At 44.0% G+C, this 15,975-nt stretch overlaps 1 protein-coding gene across 22 annotated transcripts in view; it reads right to left on the bottom strand.

The window, feature by feature from the left end:
- KIFC3 (kinesin family member C3) overlaps positions 1–15,975 on the bottom strand; it is a 34,828-nt gene that overhangs the window by 4,963 nt on the left and 13,890 nt on the right. For 17 of the 22 annotated variants that reach the window (XM_083751359.1, XM_083751361.1, XM_083751346.1 and 14 more), the window contains 14 exons: positions 10,256–10,452; positions 9,302–9,367; positions 7,378–7,521; positions 7,033–7,272; positions 6,629–6,802; positions 5,388–5,535; positions 5,048–5,178; positions 4,715–4,826; positions 4,128–4,309; positions 3,715–3,819; positions 2,582–2,712; positions 1,685–1,808; positions 1,055–1,184; positions 303–532 (listed from right to left, as the gene is read on the bottom strand). In XM_083751359.1, coding sequence (XP_083607485.1) covers positions 303–532; positions 1,055–1,184; positions 1,685–1,808; positions 2,582–2,712; positions 3,715–3,819; positions 4,128–4,309; positions 4,715–4,826; positions 5,048–5,178; positions 5,388–5,535; positions 6,629–6,802; positions 7,033–7,272; positions 7,378–7,521; positions 9,302–9,367; positions 10,256–10,452 — 2,114 coding nt within the window. Of the gene's footprint in view, positions 1–302; positions 533–1,054; positions 1,185–1,684; positions 1,809–2,581; positions 2,713–3,714; positions 3,820–4,127; positions 4,310–4,714; positions 4,827–5,047; positions 5,179–5,387; positions 5,536–6,628; positions 6,803–7,032; positions 7,273–7,377; positions 7,522–9,301; positions 9,368–10,255; positions 10,453–11,794; positions 11,851–14,943; positions 15,070–15,975 lie in introns of all 22 variants that reach the window. The other 5 variants (XM_083751350.1, XM_083751351.1, XM_083751354.1 and 2 more) reach the window with 3 other exon arrangements.

The raw sequence follows: 15,975 nt of genomic DNA, 5'->3' as shown, positions 1-15,975 counted from the left end.
TTATTTGTGGTGGGGGCTGGAAATAGTTATTTGTTCTATTGTTACTTATGTATTGCATTTGTCAATCTTTTGCAATAACCGTTACTAACTTTAAAATAACAAGCATCTGGACTGCTGAATACGTTTTTTATTCCGTATCCAGATATTATTGAAAATAAATAAAAATATAGCAAAAAACAACATCCAGGAATGGCATAGCTCTCAAGGAGAAGTAGGCGCATCACACTGCACCAAATACACTGAATATGCAATTCATTATGTGTCACTTGAAAGGCCCCCCCCCCCATTATGGCAGCACCCACCTGGACCATCATGAGGGTCTTGCTGTCACCACTGAGAGAGTCTTGAAGCAGGTAGGTCAGCTTGGAGTTGCGGAATGGCACATGGCCCTGGCGGGAACGCAGGGCATAGATCACATCTCCCAAAGCTGAGAGCGATTTGTTGATGTACTGAGCCTCACGCAGCCTGCTCCCCTCTGCACCAGACCTCCCCACACGCTCAGATCCTGCCAGATCGACCAAATTCAGCTTCCCTAGGGGGAAAGAAGTCAGGCACACTTGAACTACAATCCTGAGCATACTTACTTGCTAATAAATATGTTTAGGACTGAGCTATTAGTATTCAACAAGACTTTGGGTCTTGGCAAACAACAGCCAGAGCCATCGATGATCAAGCACCCTTCTAAGATCACCAAGAAACCAAAGAGCTTGACTGCATGTAGAAACTGGTGGTCGAGAACCCAAGGGTTCAGTTACTGGTTTGTCCACAACGGTGGCAAACACAATGCAAAGGAACTATCCCTGGCTACCAGCCAAAGTGATGCCCAGTAATGTTTCTTACAATTTATTCTGCTCAATTAAACCTGGTGGCTCACTGCATGGACCTCTCCTGGACCTTGTCTCAAGTATCAACCGGCCTGAGCTACATTGTCATTTGGCTATCATCTACAAAATTAATTGTCATATCTGTTTCTTATGTGATTCACTTACAACCTAGGTTAGGAGACCATGTTTCCTTCATGGTTGACAACAACTAGGAGTAAATTTCTACCAACCTGTGGTTCGTATTCCTGTGCTGTAATCAATTCCCCTCACTGTGATAATCAGGAGGGCGTGAGATCGGGAGCTGTGCTCGTTCAAGTAGGTGCTTTCAGTCACTCGGTTGATATGACCAAATTCAAAGACCTAGAATAAGTGCACAGAGAGAGAAAGATGGACAAGCCACACCTGTCTTCAGCAGCCAGTTCTCACATAGGCCTCCCTCTCTGACCACCATCCCAGGCACTTGGCGCCCATTCAGAGGGCAGCAGGATGCCTGAGCAGCAGAGAGTGCCTTTGCAGAACTTCCCTGGCACCACACAGTCAGTGGAAGTCCTTAAGATTTGTTACAGCTGAAAACTCAAAGCCCAAGAAACAGGAAAAAAGATGCAGGCTGCACAGTAAACTCAGCTTCACAGTGCAACGCACACAATACTGCCCACATCACATTTTTATATAATCCTATCCTATCAATCAAAGCAGTTTCTGGTACTTGTGTCATAAAATACTCATTAAAATTCTTCATTTATTTTTCCTGTAAATCTCATTTACAGAAGTGAGCCTTTCTGAACTTCCCTCACCTGGACCTAGACTGGGGGGTGGTTGACTTGCTATTTAAAGTGAAGCCGCCTTGCCCGTTTTCTAACCTGGTTGATGTCTTCTACACAGTGCACAGGGAACTCTGTCAGGCCTGGCACATAGAGCTGTCCACTACCATCTGGGCACAGTTTGATGTCCAACTTCTCCTGTGGCTCCTTTCCAAGCAGGTCTCTGAAAGAGAGAGGCAAGCAAAATCTTTGTAAGGCTATGTGCTCCAAAAGGACACTTTTCCAGCATAGAAAGATGGGTTAGGGGTGCAGTAGGTGAGAGACAGTTGCCGAAGAAACAGTAACAAATAAGACACCCAATATTTGATTGCTGAAAGAAAACCCCCACATTGGTTCTCTTGCAGCAGGATCAGGTCCCTTAGCTAAAGAGCTATTTCTTCCTTCCCAAGTTACAAATTGCAGGAGGACAGTGTTCTTCAACCTAAGAGTGTCCAATACCAACACCATTCCAAGTGCTTTGAACAGAGGCAGAGAACAGCTAATGGAGGGAAGGAGGGAAGAACCATGGAACAAGTATTCCTCAGTCAAAGGAATTTTTTTAGCTGAACAAATTCTAACGAGTCACAATGAACTGCCTTGGCTAAGAGAGCAGCTACCCAAGAGGAACTAAATTCTGAAAACAGGTGAACAGAGTTGCCACTGCAAGAGCTAATTCTGTCTCGGGGCTCAGTTCCGAAACTTGCTTCAACACCAGAGCTAGTTTCCAGAGCATCTGAATAGGAATATTAAAACTGCCTATCGGCACATCCATCAACACCACTGGAGCCAGAAGGTTGGACTTTCCTGAAGCATTCCCTTGTTACATGGGGCGGGGTCGCTTCTCCTGCAGAAAGCACAAGCTGTTCCACCACTGCCACTGAAATTGTTTACTGGGACATTCAAAACCCTAGGGTTTTGAATCTAGGGACTGAGAAGTCTTTGGCATCCTGCGGTTACCTGAGGGCTTCGTTGTAGATCTCAGCCACACTGACAGTGATCTGGTAGTTCCAGTCGGAGGCTTTTGCCTGCACTTCTGAGAAGAGAAGCTGCAGTGCCCGCTGGTTGATTCCTGGGTTTTCGGGAGTTCCCTGGTGAGGAAAATGGAAGGGACATCATGTTCCTTCAATGAATTAACATTACATAAGAAGAAAGGAACACCAGAAAGTGTGTGTGTGTGTGTGTGTGTGTGCGCGCGCGCACGCACACACATGCTCATGCCAGGCAGTCCAGCACACCATCACTGACTCACTGCAGTGCAGTCATCAATTTACCTTCCCTATATCCATCTCCCTGCCATCCCCAGCAGTGGGGGACACACAGTTTTTTTGTAAAAATGCAAAAACAATAAAACCTTATATAGGCTAAAAGGTAGTATTTTGAACTCTATACCACAAATCCCCCTCAGCAAACATGGAAACACTATACAACACAGTCTGCCCCAAACAGCAGCCAGAAAGCCTAAATAGCAACTGGTGTTTTCAAAAGAATGAAAGGAAATTGGACCACTCCTACCCCTTGAGGCAGAGCAAGTGGGAGCAAAGGATTAACCCTGCTCATCCAGTGAAGGAGGAATCAAGACTGGTGAGAAGGTTCCCTCCTTTTCCAGTTGACCACAGGTAACCAGATTTATTGACTCCTAGTTTTGACACTGCCTTCCAAAAGAAGAGGTAACCCTTTCCTGTATACTCCACCCCTGTAATGAGTAAGAGCAGGAAGGAGTGGGTTTTTTTGTAACCTAAAACTGCACAATGATGCAGCCTGAAAAACCTTTGGAAGAGCATTGAGCAGCTGCAGGGCCACATTTTAGGGACTTGCCAAATGGGGCAAGACCTCCTGGGTTGGTGTGAATAACTGGGGACGTTCATAAGGGAAAAGATGCTCCCCAAGATATGTGGGCCCAAGGACACCTTTAAAAGGTGAGAGCCACCACCTTGAACTGAACTTGGAAACACACTCGCAGACACGTAATACGGGCTTTATATTCAGTCCCCACCCCCAAATAGATAGGCATTTAGCACTAGCTGAACAACCCCACAACTGGGCTATGGGAACTGCAAAATCGTTTAAAAAGGAACTGAAAAGCAGCTCACCTCCATTGTGTATGTCTTGCCGGCACCTGTCTGGCCATAGGCGAAAATGCAAACATTGTAACCATCAATGCAGGATGTGATCAGGGCTTGAACTTCCCGGAAGACCTTTAAAAAACAAAGTTTGCGTAAGGCATTGGCAGAGTACTTTGCTCTGCTGCCACCAGGCTCATACATATCCATGAGACTACTAAGTCCAAACTAAATGAATCACAACCTCTTTACATATAGAGTAAAGGAGGAAGATGAGACACTGCAGCAACAGCAACATGTCTAATTTGCCTGCTGGTAAACACATTCCTACCTAGTTAAGTAACTCAACAAATGAGACGTTTCCCTTTGAGCTACGTTCCTCCTTCTCTCACCCAGCAGACATTCTTGCTAACTTAACAGGAGAACACCGTGACTATACTTACATCTTCCTGTGTTGCTTCAGGAGGGAAAACCTTGTCAAGTTCAAATGATACCAGCTTCCCTCTATGCATCAGATGCAAGATGGCATCATCATCAGGGTCAAATGTCACCGCACTGGCAGCTTCTGGCCCATCGCCATCCTCTTTACATACTGGCCGAACACGACCAAACACACGGATATTGCCTTAAAGGGAAATTATAGCTTTATAAATCTGAGAACAGCTGGCTTCTAGGCTCCTAGGCCACCCCACAGAGAATCACAGTGGCTGATGGTTATCTCAACCACTAGGCTATATTCCAAAAGAACCATCTTTCCTAATGGCATTTAGGGGCAGGCCAAGGTTCCAGAACCTTGTTTTTGGTGAAGCAGAATGTGTGCAAATCCAGACAGCCATCAGCAAAACCACCTGAGCCACAATGAACATCCCTTGCATAAGAGATAGCAAGATGTTTCCACCGCAAAGGCTCCCCCAACTCTCAAGCTGGGAACCCCAGAAAACACCACCTCAGCTTCCTATCAGATAGCCTCAGCTGTCAAGTGGCATCTATGCCATGCCCTCAAGGAACCCATACATAGGGACCCACAGACCTTTCAACCGCACAAGTTCATTGTGACATTTCTTCCGGAGCTGCAGTTCTCTGCGGTATTTCCTCAGGAGCTCCTCATTTGTACTGTTGACCTCTTCAATGGCTTGGCCAATCTTTGAAGAAAGGACAAAAGAGTTAAGGGGAATATGTCACACTCTGCGAGGTGGAGAATCTTACTCCTCCTCATCTCATCCAGATCTTCCCACCTCAACTGAGCCACTCATAATTAAAAAGGAACTTTACAACTAACAGGGAAGGTGCAGCACCACACCATTTAGAGGACGGGAATCAGCCCTGAGATTTGGAAGTAGGACAATCTTGCTGCTGGACTGACCTCAGCCTTGGCACTCTGTAGGGCTTCTTGGAGAAGAACAGGAAATTCTTTGACCTGCCGCTTCAGGCTATTGTAATCATTTGTAAGGGTTCGAAGAGCTGGCTGGAGAGTCAGGAGATTTGTCCTCACTCCTACGGAGATGAATAAATGTACATTAAGGCAATGCTACAGACTCATACATTTTCCCATTTTCATTTGCAAAAAGCGTTTCTCCTCCTTAAACAAAACCACCATTAAGGCAGATGCTGGTTCAAATGATCTCTGAACTGAAGGCAGCTGCTTCTTCAAAAGCCAAACCAGGCCCTTGAGAGAAATGTTTGGCCAGCTTGAAGATACTCACCTGCCAGGTTCTCGTGGACAGCTTTCATTTCTACCTGGGCTCGAGCAAATGCTTCTTCAATGGCTCGATTCTTGTCCTCCTCCATGTTCTGCATCTCCTCCAGCATCTGCTCGTGGGCCCGCTCCAACTCAGACTCATACAACGTAACCTAGGAAACACAGCAAAGGAACCTGTCAGGGTAAAGAGGCCAGGCTACCACTTTCCCTCCCCTCTAGGGCAGGCAAATCTCTCCAATCAGTTCCTCTCTTTTTTTCATTTTTCCAATCTTATGTTCAGTTACCCACATTTCTACATGGGTTTGCAGTTTTTTTAAAATAATACAGTGGTACCTAGGGCTAAGAACTTAATTCGTTCTGGAGGTCTGTTCTTAACCTGAAATTGTTCTTAACCTGAAGCACCACTTTAGCTAATGGGGCCTCCTGCTGCCGCCACGCCGCTGGAGCATGATTTCTGTTCTCATCCTGAAGCAAAGTACTTAACCCGAGGTAATATTTCTGGGTTAGTGGAGTCTATAACCTGAAGCGAATGTAACCTGAAGCGTATGTAACCCGAGGTACCACTGTAATAATCTTATGAACATCCACCAGCATTTTAACCTGAATTTCTTCTTATGACACACATTTTTGTGTGCAATTTCCCCTAATAAAATTATATTTGTATGTTATTTTCAGAGATATATGCATTTGTGTGCAAACATTATCCTAGTATATGAATTTTTGTACACATTACTTGGTAGAGAACCATACTAAAAATATGAGAATTGTGAGAATTTCAAAGGACAACTGTTTCAGTTCATGTATGGTTTCAGGGAGCATGAATGTGGCAGGTTTGCCTTTAAATGCAAACTTAATGGAATTTCTCCCCTATCCCTCCTCTAACATCCATCAAGAGAGTGCCTTCTGCTGCTGATAGGAAGGTATTAGGACCCAGGGCCAGGTTGCAAATGATCCTCCCTGGGCACACCAGTGAGGCTTGAGAGAGAGAACTGGAAAGAGGGCCCTGGAGCAGCAGGTAGAGAGCCCAGAGAGGAGGAAGAGGATACTGCTGCAGAAGTACAGCAAGAGGGGGACCTAGAAGCTAAAGAATGCATAAGTCTCTTGCAAGGGACCAAAAGCAGAGAAGAAAGCACCAACAAATGAAGAAGCACCCTTAGCGCTTCCTGTTCTTTCCACCTGCATCATTTTGAACAAGTTGCCTGAGCTCTGCCTCTCTCTCTTTTTCTACACTCAGAAAGTGCTCACCTGAGCTCTGAGCTGCACTGCTGCTTTCTGAGAGTTCTGCAGCTGCTGTTCCATCTCTTTCAGCACCTGTCTCTGCATCCCAACTTGGTCTTGCAAGTACTGGTTCCGGGACTGGGCTTCACAGAGGGCCTGCTTGGTCTTTGAGGACTCGACTTCCACAGTCTTGATTACATACTGGGGGAGGAAAAGCAAGAAACACAGCTACAGAAGTGAGACACGGCCACAGTTCATTATAGATTACTTTTAGGGTCCTTTCCCACTCTACAACTCTACTTGAGGGCAGCTTATAAGAGATACTCTGGATCTCTGACTGAAGCTCTTCTGGGGACTGATGACTCTTCAAGCAGTTTCACTTTGAGGAAACTCATGGACTAAAGCCTTCACAGCAAGCTATTCTGCCTCACCTTAATCTGCTGAGGCTGGGCTTTGAGGCTGGCTATTGTCTCCTGGCTATCCCTCAGTCTGCGGCTGAGCCGCTCTTCTTCCTCTGCCTTCTCTGCTAGGGAGTCTTTCAGCCGGAGCTCCACCTCAGCCAGGCGATTGGTTTTCTGCTCCACTTCTAGGTCCAGCTCCGACAGGCGCCCTTTCACCTCTTCTGCTTCTTGCTTTAGTTGGGCCAGCTTTTCCTGCAACTTCACATTCTCCTGAGTAGTAAACAGGGAGGAATGAATATAGCATATAATGAACATGACTGCAGCTGAGCAGCCTGCAGCCCCACCCCAGCAGAAAGAAGAAGCAACTCTTTTTACCTGGCTGTGCTCGCAGTTCACGCATTTCACAGGATGCTTCTTCTTGAGCTCCTGCAGTTGCGCCTCACACATCTTCATCTCTTGTTTCAGACGCACATTTTCTGCAACCAAAAGGTCCCGGTGCTTCTCCAGATCTGTGCCACCCTAAAAAAAGGGCATGGGAGGCAGGCAGGGTGTTAGAGGAACCTATGCATTATGAGCAATTTTACTACTTTAACTACCAAGACACCTACTGGACCTGAGGGAAATCACAAGAAAAGCTTGAAAGTTTTCCACTGAAAAAATTAACAGTGTGATTGATTGATTGATTGATTGATTGATTGATTTATAAAAAAAGTTTCCACCCCACCAACTCCCAAAGGTATCTATGTTCAAAAACATGCCATTTGTTTGAGCAGAACAAACAGGCAATATATATATATGAGTGGATCATTCCTCCTCTAATAAGTTACCAGCTACAGAAGCACTGTCACCTGTGCCTAATTAATATAAATAAATTCAAAAAAAGGAATGCTTACTATGAGATCTGATTGGATGTGCAGTTAACATCCCACATTCACTCTTATAATTAAATTGGCTTTAATTATAAATTTGTTGCCTCTATTTTTTGTTTGGGTGCAGTCAAATTAGTAAGTATCTAGACTATTAGATGCAGGAATACTGTCTTTTGAAGACACCAGGAGACTTCTAGAGGGTCCCAGTCAGAGGAAGGAATATAGCTCAGAGGCAAAGCGCATGCTTTTCTTGCAGAAAGCCATGGCCAGTCAGTGTGGACAACACTGAGCTAGATAGACCAATGGGCTGTTGTGGCACAAGGCATCTCCCTACGTTCCCAGAAAAATGACTCACCGGCTACACTTTGTTTGCAAACTCTCTCAATAAATTTAGTTGAATTGATCTAGCAGTACTGTGTGTAGGTGGGTTAATTGCCATTTTCCTTCACACCCACCAGTGCTGGTAACACCCTTATAATTTGTACACTTGGCATTTTGCATTGTGTGGACTATTGCTTTTGTTATTCAATTATTAACATATCTGTGTTGTACTTATTACATATTCATTTTGTTTCCTGCATGTGTTTTTCAATGCTGGGTGCATTTTGGTTCCTGCTGTTTATGGGCAACTCCTCTTCAGCTCTTTTTTCCTTCAGAAAAGCAGACACCAGGCAGGGTCTCTAAGCTTATACATCTCCCTCAGGTGTTTCCAAATGGAGTGGCCCTGTGCTTCCCCACCCCCAGCATCAAGAAGAAATTCTTATCAGGCGGAAAGAACTGAACTTGCACATCTTTATGATGGGGAGCATATCACTACTGTAAAGCAAGGATTATAAACACTAAGAGAAAATCTGCATGATAACAGGATTAACCTTTCCAATGGGAAGGAGGGGGATTTCAGCAAAGTAACTCAAGAGTGGGAGAATCCACAGTCCTTCCTGCCTAGGCCAAATCAATAAGCAAAGTGTGATGAACTCAGCTGTTTATAGGAGCATGTTGAATTTCCATAAACACCAGCAAACAGGTTGCTTGCAATGCTTTTTTGGGGAGACCTCACGAAACATGGAGGTCAATGTGGGTCAAATTCACCACATTTAACTTGCAAAACTTGTAACCTTGTGCTAAGCCACCTTCAGGGTTTTGCTTCACATAATTGCAAAAGCCATTCAGAACAATTTTAGTCACATACATGAGCACCATCCCCTAGTTGGGGTAAAGAAATCCAAAGCTGTACATACGTGCGCGCGCGCACACACACACACACACAAGTATTGTTGCCGTAACATGCATTCCTACTCAGAAAGGAGTTCAACAGCAGTTACTTCCTCTGTTTATAGTTTAGCCTACATGTAAATGTTTTCATGATACATGTATTATGGAAGAAAGTCTTTCAGAGATGTTAGCAGTGCAAAGAAGCTTATGTAGCTCACCAACACGGAATGGAGCCTGTTCATTTCCTGTGCTTGCTCCAGGAGTTGGTCCTTCAGACTTTCTGTCTACCAACGCAGAAAGGTAGCTTTAAATACATAACACTTCCACGTTGGAAGGAAAACAGATGTACTTGACAGTTAAGTTTCTTAAATTTATAAGACTGACCATCAATAAAACTATACAGGTGGCTTATTTAAAATAATAGAACAATTAAGAATAAATACAGTATTTGTCCATAGCAGAAACAGTACAAAACAGTTTGTAGGTTAGCTTTAAACCACACTAAAAGAGAGAGGGAGGGAAAGAAAAAGGCTTATTTAAGACCACACTGAAAAAGTGAATGCTAAGGGTCTTTTTTGAAACACAAGTTCAAAAGGCATTTTCAGTGGTGATTCCCCAATTGTGGAATGCTTTCCCCAGAGAAACCCTCCTGCAGCCAACAATGTCAGCTCACTGGGTGGAAACATTACTTTTCACTGTTTAAGGATCTTAATTTAATCGTGATGTGGAAAGATTCTGGCCTGTTTTGGTGTTTACCTTTTAGTGGGGTAGGGTAAGATTAAGCCTTCTTATTTTTGTTCTAAAACTGCAAGTATCCAAATTTGTGGATGGCATGAACTTATTCAGGATGGTAAAATACTGAGCAGATTGTGAAGTGCTCTTAAAGGTCCATTCTAAAGTTTCTTACTAGGGAATTCAAAAAAGTACTACACACAGGTACTGCTTTTGCAGAAAAAAACATCACAAGCACACAGCATGGTCTCTCCATGTATTTTTTTTTTGGGGGGGGGTCCTATAATGACGCAATTACTTTACTGACACAAATCCTGGGATGGGATGACTAATCTAGAATGCCATCCAGGATGAGGCAAGGATTCCACAAGCTGCTCCCAGAAAAATAGCTAGCAGAGATGCATGTTGTCCCGCTACAAGGAGCCTGAATGACAACATACCTGGTTCTGCAGCTGTACAGTCTGACTGAGTTGGCTGCTCTCTTGCGCAGAAAGCTTTTCCTGCAGCAGCAACAACTCTTGCTGCAGCTGCAACTTTTCCTCTTGTAGCTGGGCCAAAGAGTCCACCAACTTCTGTACCATGGGAAGCTGACGTGCCCCCGGCAAGCTGGGCCGTTTTCCACTGAAGAATCTTCCCTCTGCAACAAAGCAGGAAATTATTAACAAGCAGAGCAGGTGCCAGGCAGGGATGAGATGAGGGGAAGATTAGCATGTGATGAAGCGGAGTGCTACACCATGAAGGGCCGTGAACAGTACAAACTGCAAAGCAAGATCTTCTGATGCAAGATGAAATGCACCTGCCAAGCATTATTGCAGGAAGGATTGTTGGTGGGTATGCGGAGGCCACGGGCTATTTCTCCCACCAAAACTCTGGGCAGAGCCATCAGCCAACAAAGCCCAACATTAGCATGTTGACCAAAGAAAGGAATGCTGTGATGCTGCTGAAGTCAAAGAAAAATTACCTTGCATGTTAGATATTTACCCTCAGCAGTTGCTAAGAGGTTGGCCCAAATTTATATTCTCAAATGGTAAATTGTCCTCTCTTTGGCCTTACAGCCCATGGGGCAACTTGAAATCTGCTTTGTCACCTAATGTTGTGCAACTATTATTATTATTATTATTATTATTATTATTATTATTATTATTATTACCCTATACGTGTCTACTCAAAAGTAAGCCTTACTAATTGCAATGGAGATTACTCCCAGATAAGCAAAGTTGTCAAAGTCTGCATAACCGCTCATGTATGGTCATACCTTGGAAGTTGAACAGAATCCGTTCCAGAAGTCCGTTTGACTTCCAAAACATTTGAAACCCCATTGGACGTTCGGGTTCCAAAAGAACATTTGCAAACTGGAACAATCACTTCCAGGTTTGCGGCGTTGGGGAGCCAAAACGTGCAATTTCCAGGGCGTTTAGGATCCAAGGTATGACTGTACTTCAAATGAACTGTTGCAAAATTCAGACTTCACAACATTTTCCGCATACCCTAGGGGACATATGCTTTTCTCTCTCCCCACCCTCCGCAAAATAGCTTTTTTCCCTTTCAATGAATATCTAGCTCTGCAGAATGTAAAAATATGATTACTGCTTTGTGACTTTTTAGTTGGGATATAATGAAAATTGTTACCCTAATGTTTTGATTTTAGAATTATTTTAATGGACAGGCACAGCTACTGTACCTTCCCATCTTTACCTAACAAAAATGAGTATGTCTGAGTGAAGCCTAGGTTGTTTCATATTTTAAGAAAACATTATTCATTCGCACATGGAAATAATGGCCTCCGATCTTACAGAAAAGCACAGAGAAACAGCTTTCCAAGCACAGCGACGTAAGTACGCATCTCGGGGAGATGGCATAGTAAGACAGAAAAGACAGAGATGCCACATCACCACTTCTTGCTGCCCAAAACTCCCTGAAGAAGTTTGGCAAGTGGGATGCACACAATGACCACACAAGCATGGAGAAGAGATAAATACCACACTGCCTCTGTGCCCCAGGTGGAGGAGCTCTTCACTCACAGCAGTCTGAATTCCTGTCACCATAAGCAAGAAAGAAAAACACACAGAAGACAGAACCTATGATTCTGCAAAGTCGAAAATACCCAAGTTGTTCTGTGGGCAACTAAAAATAAATACTATCTCCCTCCCTCCACCCAACAGCTGGTTGGTTTGTGAAAGGAGCAAAGAATGGAGAGCAAAAAGGGGCCACTACATATGAGAAATAAACAGCTAATGACAAATGAAGAAATATCTATCTAGGAAATAGTTATATGACCAACAACTTTAGGATAGCATCACTACACCACATATTATTGGCACCAGCTGTTCATAAGAAGTTGGCATTGCAGGGTTCCCTTAAAGTCTCTGCTGCTAGTGCTAGATACTACTCGTGTTTGGACCAGGCACATAGCTCTGGAAAGAGCTCCCAGATCCCACTGCCAGATAGCCAGGTTGCTCCAGAGGTTCAGCAGCTCCAAGAGGTGTCAGAGGGCAAAAAAAAGCAATGCTGGGCAGCAGGCCTTGCCTTGCAGGCTGGGGCAGGGAGAATTCCTTAGATTACCTTACATAACTTCCTCCATTACTTCTGCAGCCATAGCACACTCAAGATTGGAGACAAAAGATCTGGGTCAGCCTCCTAACAATAGAGGCAATGGCCAAAAAAGGAAAGCATCAAATCTGCCCTTGACTGTTTGAAATGAGGCACACATCGTACTCTTTCAGAGGAGGGATTTATCTTAATGCCCTCTTCTAAACTGGGGTTTGTGTGTGAATGCGCATTATAGGCAGGGTCATTCCTTTGCTTCCAAGAAGAGCTCCTGAGCTGTTAACAGCTGTATGACAGAGAGACATAGATGAAGTTTTTTACACTTCTGAATCTTTATGCTAGGGAAGGTTGTTTAATTTTTGTTATTTAAACATTTGTCTCACTACAGCCAACCAAAATGCTATTCAATCCCAATGCACATCATACTCTCAAAGAACAAACTTGGATAGTCAAGTGCTAATTGCTTTACAGGTAAAACTGGGCCACCAGAAAATAAAAAGTATGCAAGCACCCAACTTTAAAAGACTTTAAACAACAACAATCAGCCCTGGGAGCTTCAGAATATTGAAGGCATAAAGACAAGGAAAAAATAATAAAGCAACAAAAGTTAATGCCTGGAAGAGGAACTTCTGGCTTTCCACTGTACACCAAGCAAACACTAAGGATACACTGCAACATTTTGGTACAGCTCATACTCATATTTATTTCTGACATTCTGCCCTGACTTTCTATATAAAATATAGTCTAGGTGGTTACATATATACAAAGTACATATAAAAACATCCTGAAAGTGATCATGTTGTTGTTTGGTAAAAGAAACAGAAGTGGAACATTCAGGTGAATCAATATTGAACTGTTATGTAGGGTTGGAATTACAAAATTTTAATTATTTATTGACTGACTTAAGGTAATCACAGGACCATGGCTTGAATATTAATTGATAAGGCATTTAGTGTATGCCTTCTGTCAGTACAGATATATTTTTACATGCTTACAGAACAGAAAATAGATAGACAAGGGCAAGACCTTCATCTCTGCAATGCATGCACTACACTTGCAGGCGCTTGCTTCATTAACAGCCATCACATCCAGTCTGAAATAGCCAAGGAATATCCCTGTGTGAAACCATGGAGCATGACTACCAGTCAGTGCAGACAGTATGGAGTCAGGTGGATCCATGGGTCTGATTCAGTATATTGTAGGATTATATATCACCCTGAGAGATGTGAAAGGTGATTAAAAACAGCAACAATAGCAACGCTGCAGTTTCTGACAGGTAGTCAAATAATATCAAGATAAAATCACACCAATTAAAAACCAGTCAAAATAGTAACAGCAAATTATAATTACCCTGTGCTGCTTTCTCTGCACATGTCTCAAGCAGGTGACATACCCACCCATTGCTTCATGATTTCCCATAGTCTGTGCTGAGCCCAGGAGAGACACCTGAGAAAAACCTGGGAACTAATACCTGGGAGGAAACAGATGCATGTCTTACCAACCCTGACCTGGATGTAAAGTCCATTTCAGACCTCCAAGGATAAAAATGAAAGGGCTCTAACAAGGCCAACATTAAGAGCTGTCAACTGATGTGCCAGCCTTTTTTAGAAGGGTCATCTCATAGTCATCATTCCACATCACCTAATTGTATGTCCTGCACCCAATATAGTTAATAGGTAAAGGTAAAGGTACCCCTGCCCGTACGGGCCAGTCTTGACAGACTCTGGGGTTGTGCGCCCATCTCACTCAAGAGGCCAGGGGCCAGCGCTGTCCGGAGACACTTCCGGGTCACGTGGCCAGCGTGACAAAGCTGCATCTGGCGAGCCAGAGCCGCACACGGAAACGCTGTTTACCTTCCCGCTGGTAAGCGGTCCCTATTTATCTACTTGCACCCGGAGGTGCTTTCGAACTGCTAGGTTGGCAGGCGCTGGGACCGAGCAGCGGGAGCGCACCCTGCCGCAGGGATTCGAACCGCTGACCTTTCGATCGGCAAGTCCTAGGCGCTGAGGCTTTAACCCACAGCGCCACCTGCGTCCCCAATATAGTTAATAACTCCTTGCAAATGTTACACTTGTGTGGTTCTATTAAAAGGGAAAGCATGAGTACTCCGGTCCCACTACAAACATCAAGCAGCAGGTGTAGCTGGCTTGTTAAAACATTCTTTTTTTCCCTACAATACTTTTAAGCAAATGTCTGCAGAAGGATAAACTATTTCAGTATGTCCAGCTGCTCATCCAACACTCTTTCTGATGCTCATACACCATTTATTCTACCTTTTTATTTCTATTCTGCCTTTCCCCCTGTCAACCACCCTACAGGCTACAGTAAGAGAGAAAGCGGCTAGCCCAAAGTCAAGAAGCAAGCTGCTTGCATAATAGGTGGAGACTTGAATGGAGGCTTCCTGTGTCCACATCTGGCATTCTAACTACTATCCTGTCTGGTAAGGAAACAGACAAGCAACCCCCACCAAAGTCAAAGGCTCTTCTGAAGATGCCACCCAGTTCCACTTTATAAGCTTCTGTGCAGAACTCATTTTCTGCTTACTTATTCTTTCCCCCTCCACCCCGTGCCCCTCACTCACTCTTTTCTGTCTGCAGTGCTCTTCGCCCCTCCTGGTCATAGCCGTGTTGCCATCTTGCTTTAATGCTCTCTCTTCCGTGCACACTCTCTCCTCACGCTTCTTCACTGAAGCACTTTGTTGTGAGGCCTCACAAAGGGGAGAAATGGGACTCGCTGCAACTTCCAAATCAGCACAAAACAGGGAGCACCTCCTCACTCTGATATGTCTGGGCAAGCTCAGGCAATTAAGGCTCAGAAGACCAGAGAAAGGGAAGCCAGAAGAGCTGAACTGTAACTCTCTCCTGGCATCAATTCTTCCTTTTGGAGGGAGGTCAAATAACAAGGGGTATTTAGGGTGCAGTAAGGCACAACATGTGGGGAAAATGTGCCATTAGAAAACTGACAATGTGCATATGTGTTTATTAGGCACTTATATGATAGGTAATGTCACGAGCAGCATGTATACAAATTATATAAGGATGGAATGCACTCCATTTCTATACTTAAAACAAAATTAGCCAAGCCATATTAAAACACCTTCTTTTTGGCCAGAACCTCCTATTCTTCTTCACCTTCATCTTTGGGCAAACAACACTACATTATATGCTTGTAAATCCCCTTAAAGTACTCCTGGTTTTGCATCTGTTATTTACTACACTAAGGCAAATTCATAAATGAATAATCAATACTGAATCCTGTGGAGAAACCGCCACTAACACAGCACATAGGAGAAAAAAATGCTTTGTGTTCATTTGGCTTTTCTTTTATGGTGTGGCATGTCTGACAGGGAATTTCTGCAGCTGGAAAATCTACTTTAAAAAAGTACTTAGCCAGTAAACCACAAGTTCAGCATTGAAAGAAAACGGAGGAGCAAAAATGGGAGTGAAATAGGTGGAGGAAGCCCACATATCACAGTATCCCATATTTAAGCCAGTGATCATGGTTTGTTTCCTCTCAGTGTACGCTGAGAGGAGTGATTTGCTTATGCACAGCAAACCATGGCTTACGGCTTTACACGGTGTGTGAACAAGGTCAATGGCTCAACCTGAAAGAA

Source organism: Podarcis gaigeae (assembly GCF_964106915.1).
Source record: "Podarcis gaigeae genome assembly, chromosome: 8".
NCBI classification, from domain to species: domain Eukaryota; kingdom Metazoa; phylum Chordata; class Lepidosauria; order Squamata; family Lacertidae; genus Podarcis; species Podarcis gaigeae.
Note: the sequence above shows the minus strand (reverse complement) of the source record. Positions and strands in the feature narration are given on the sequence as shown.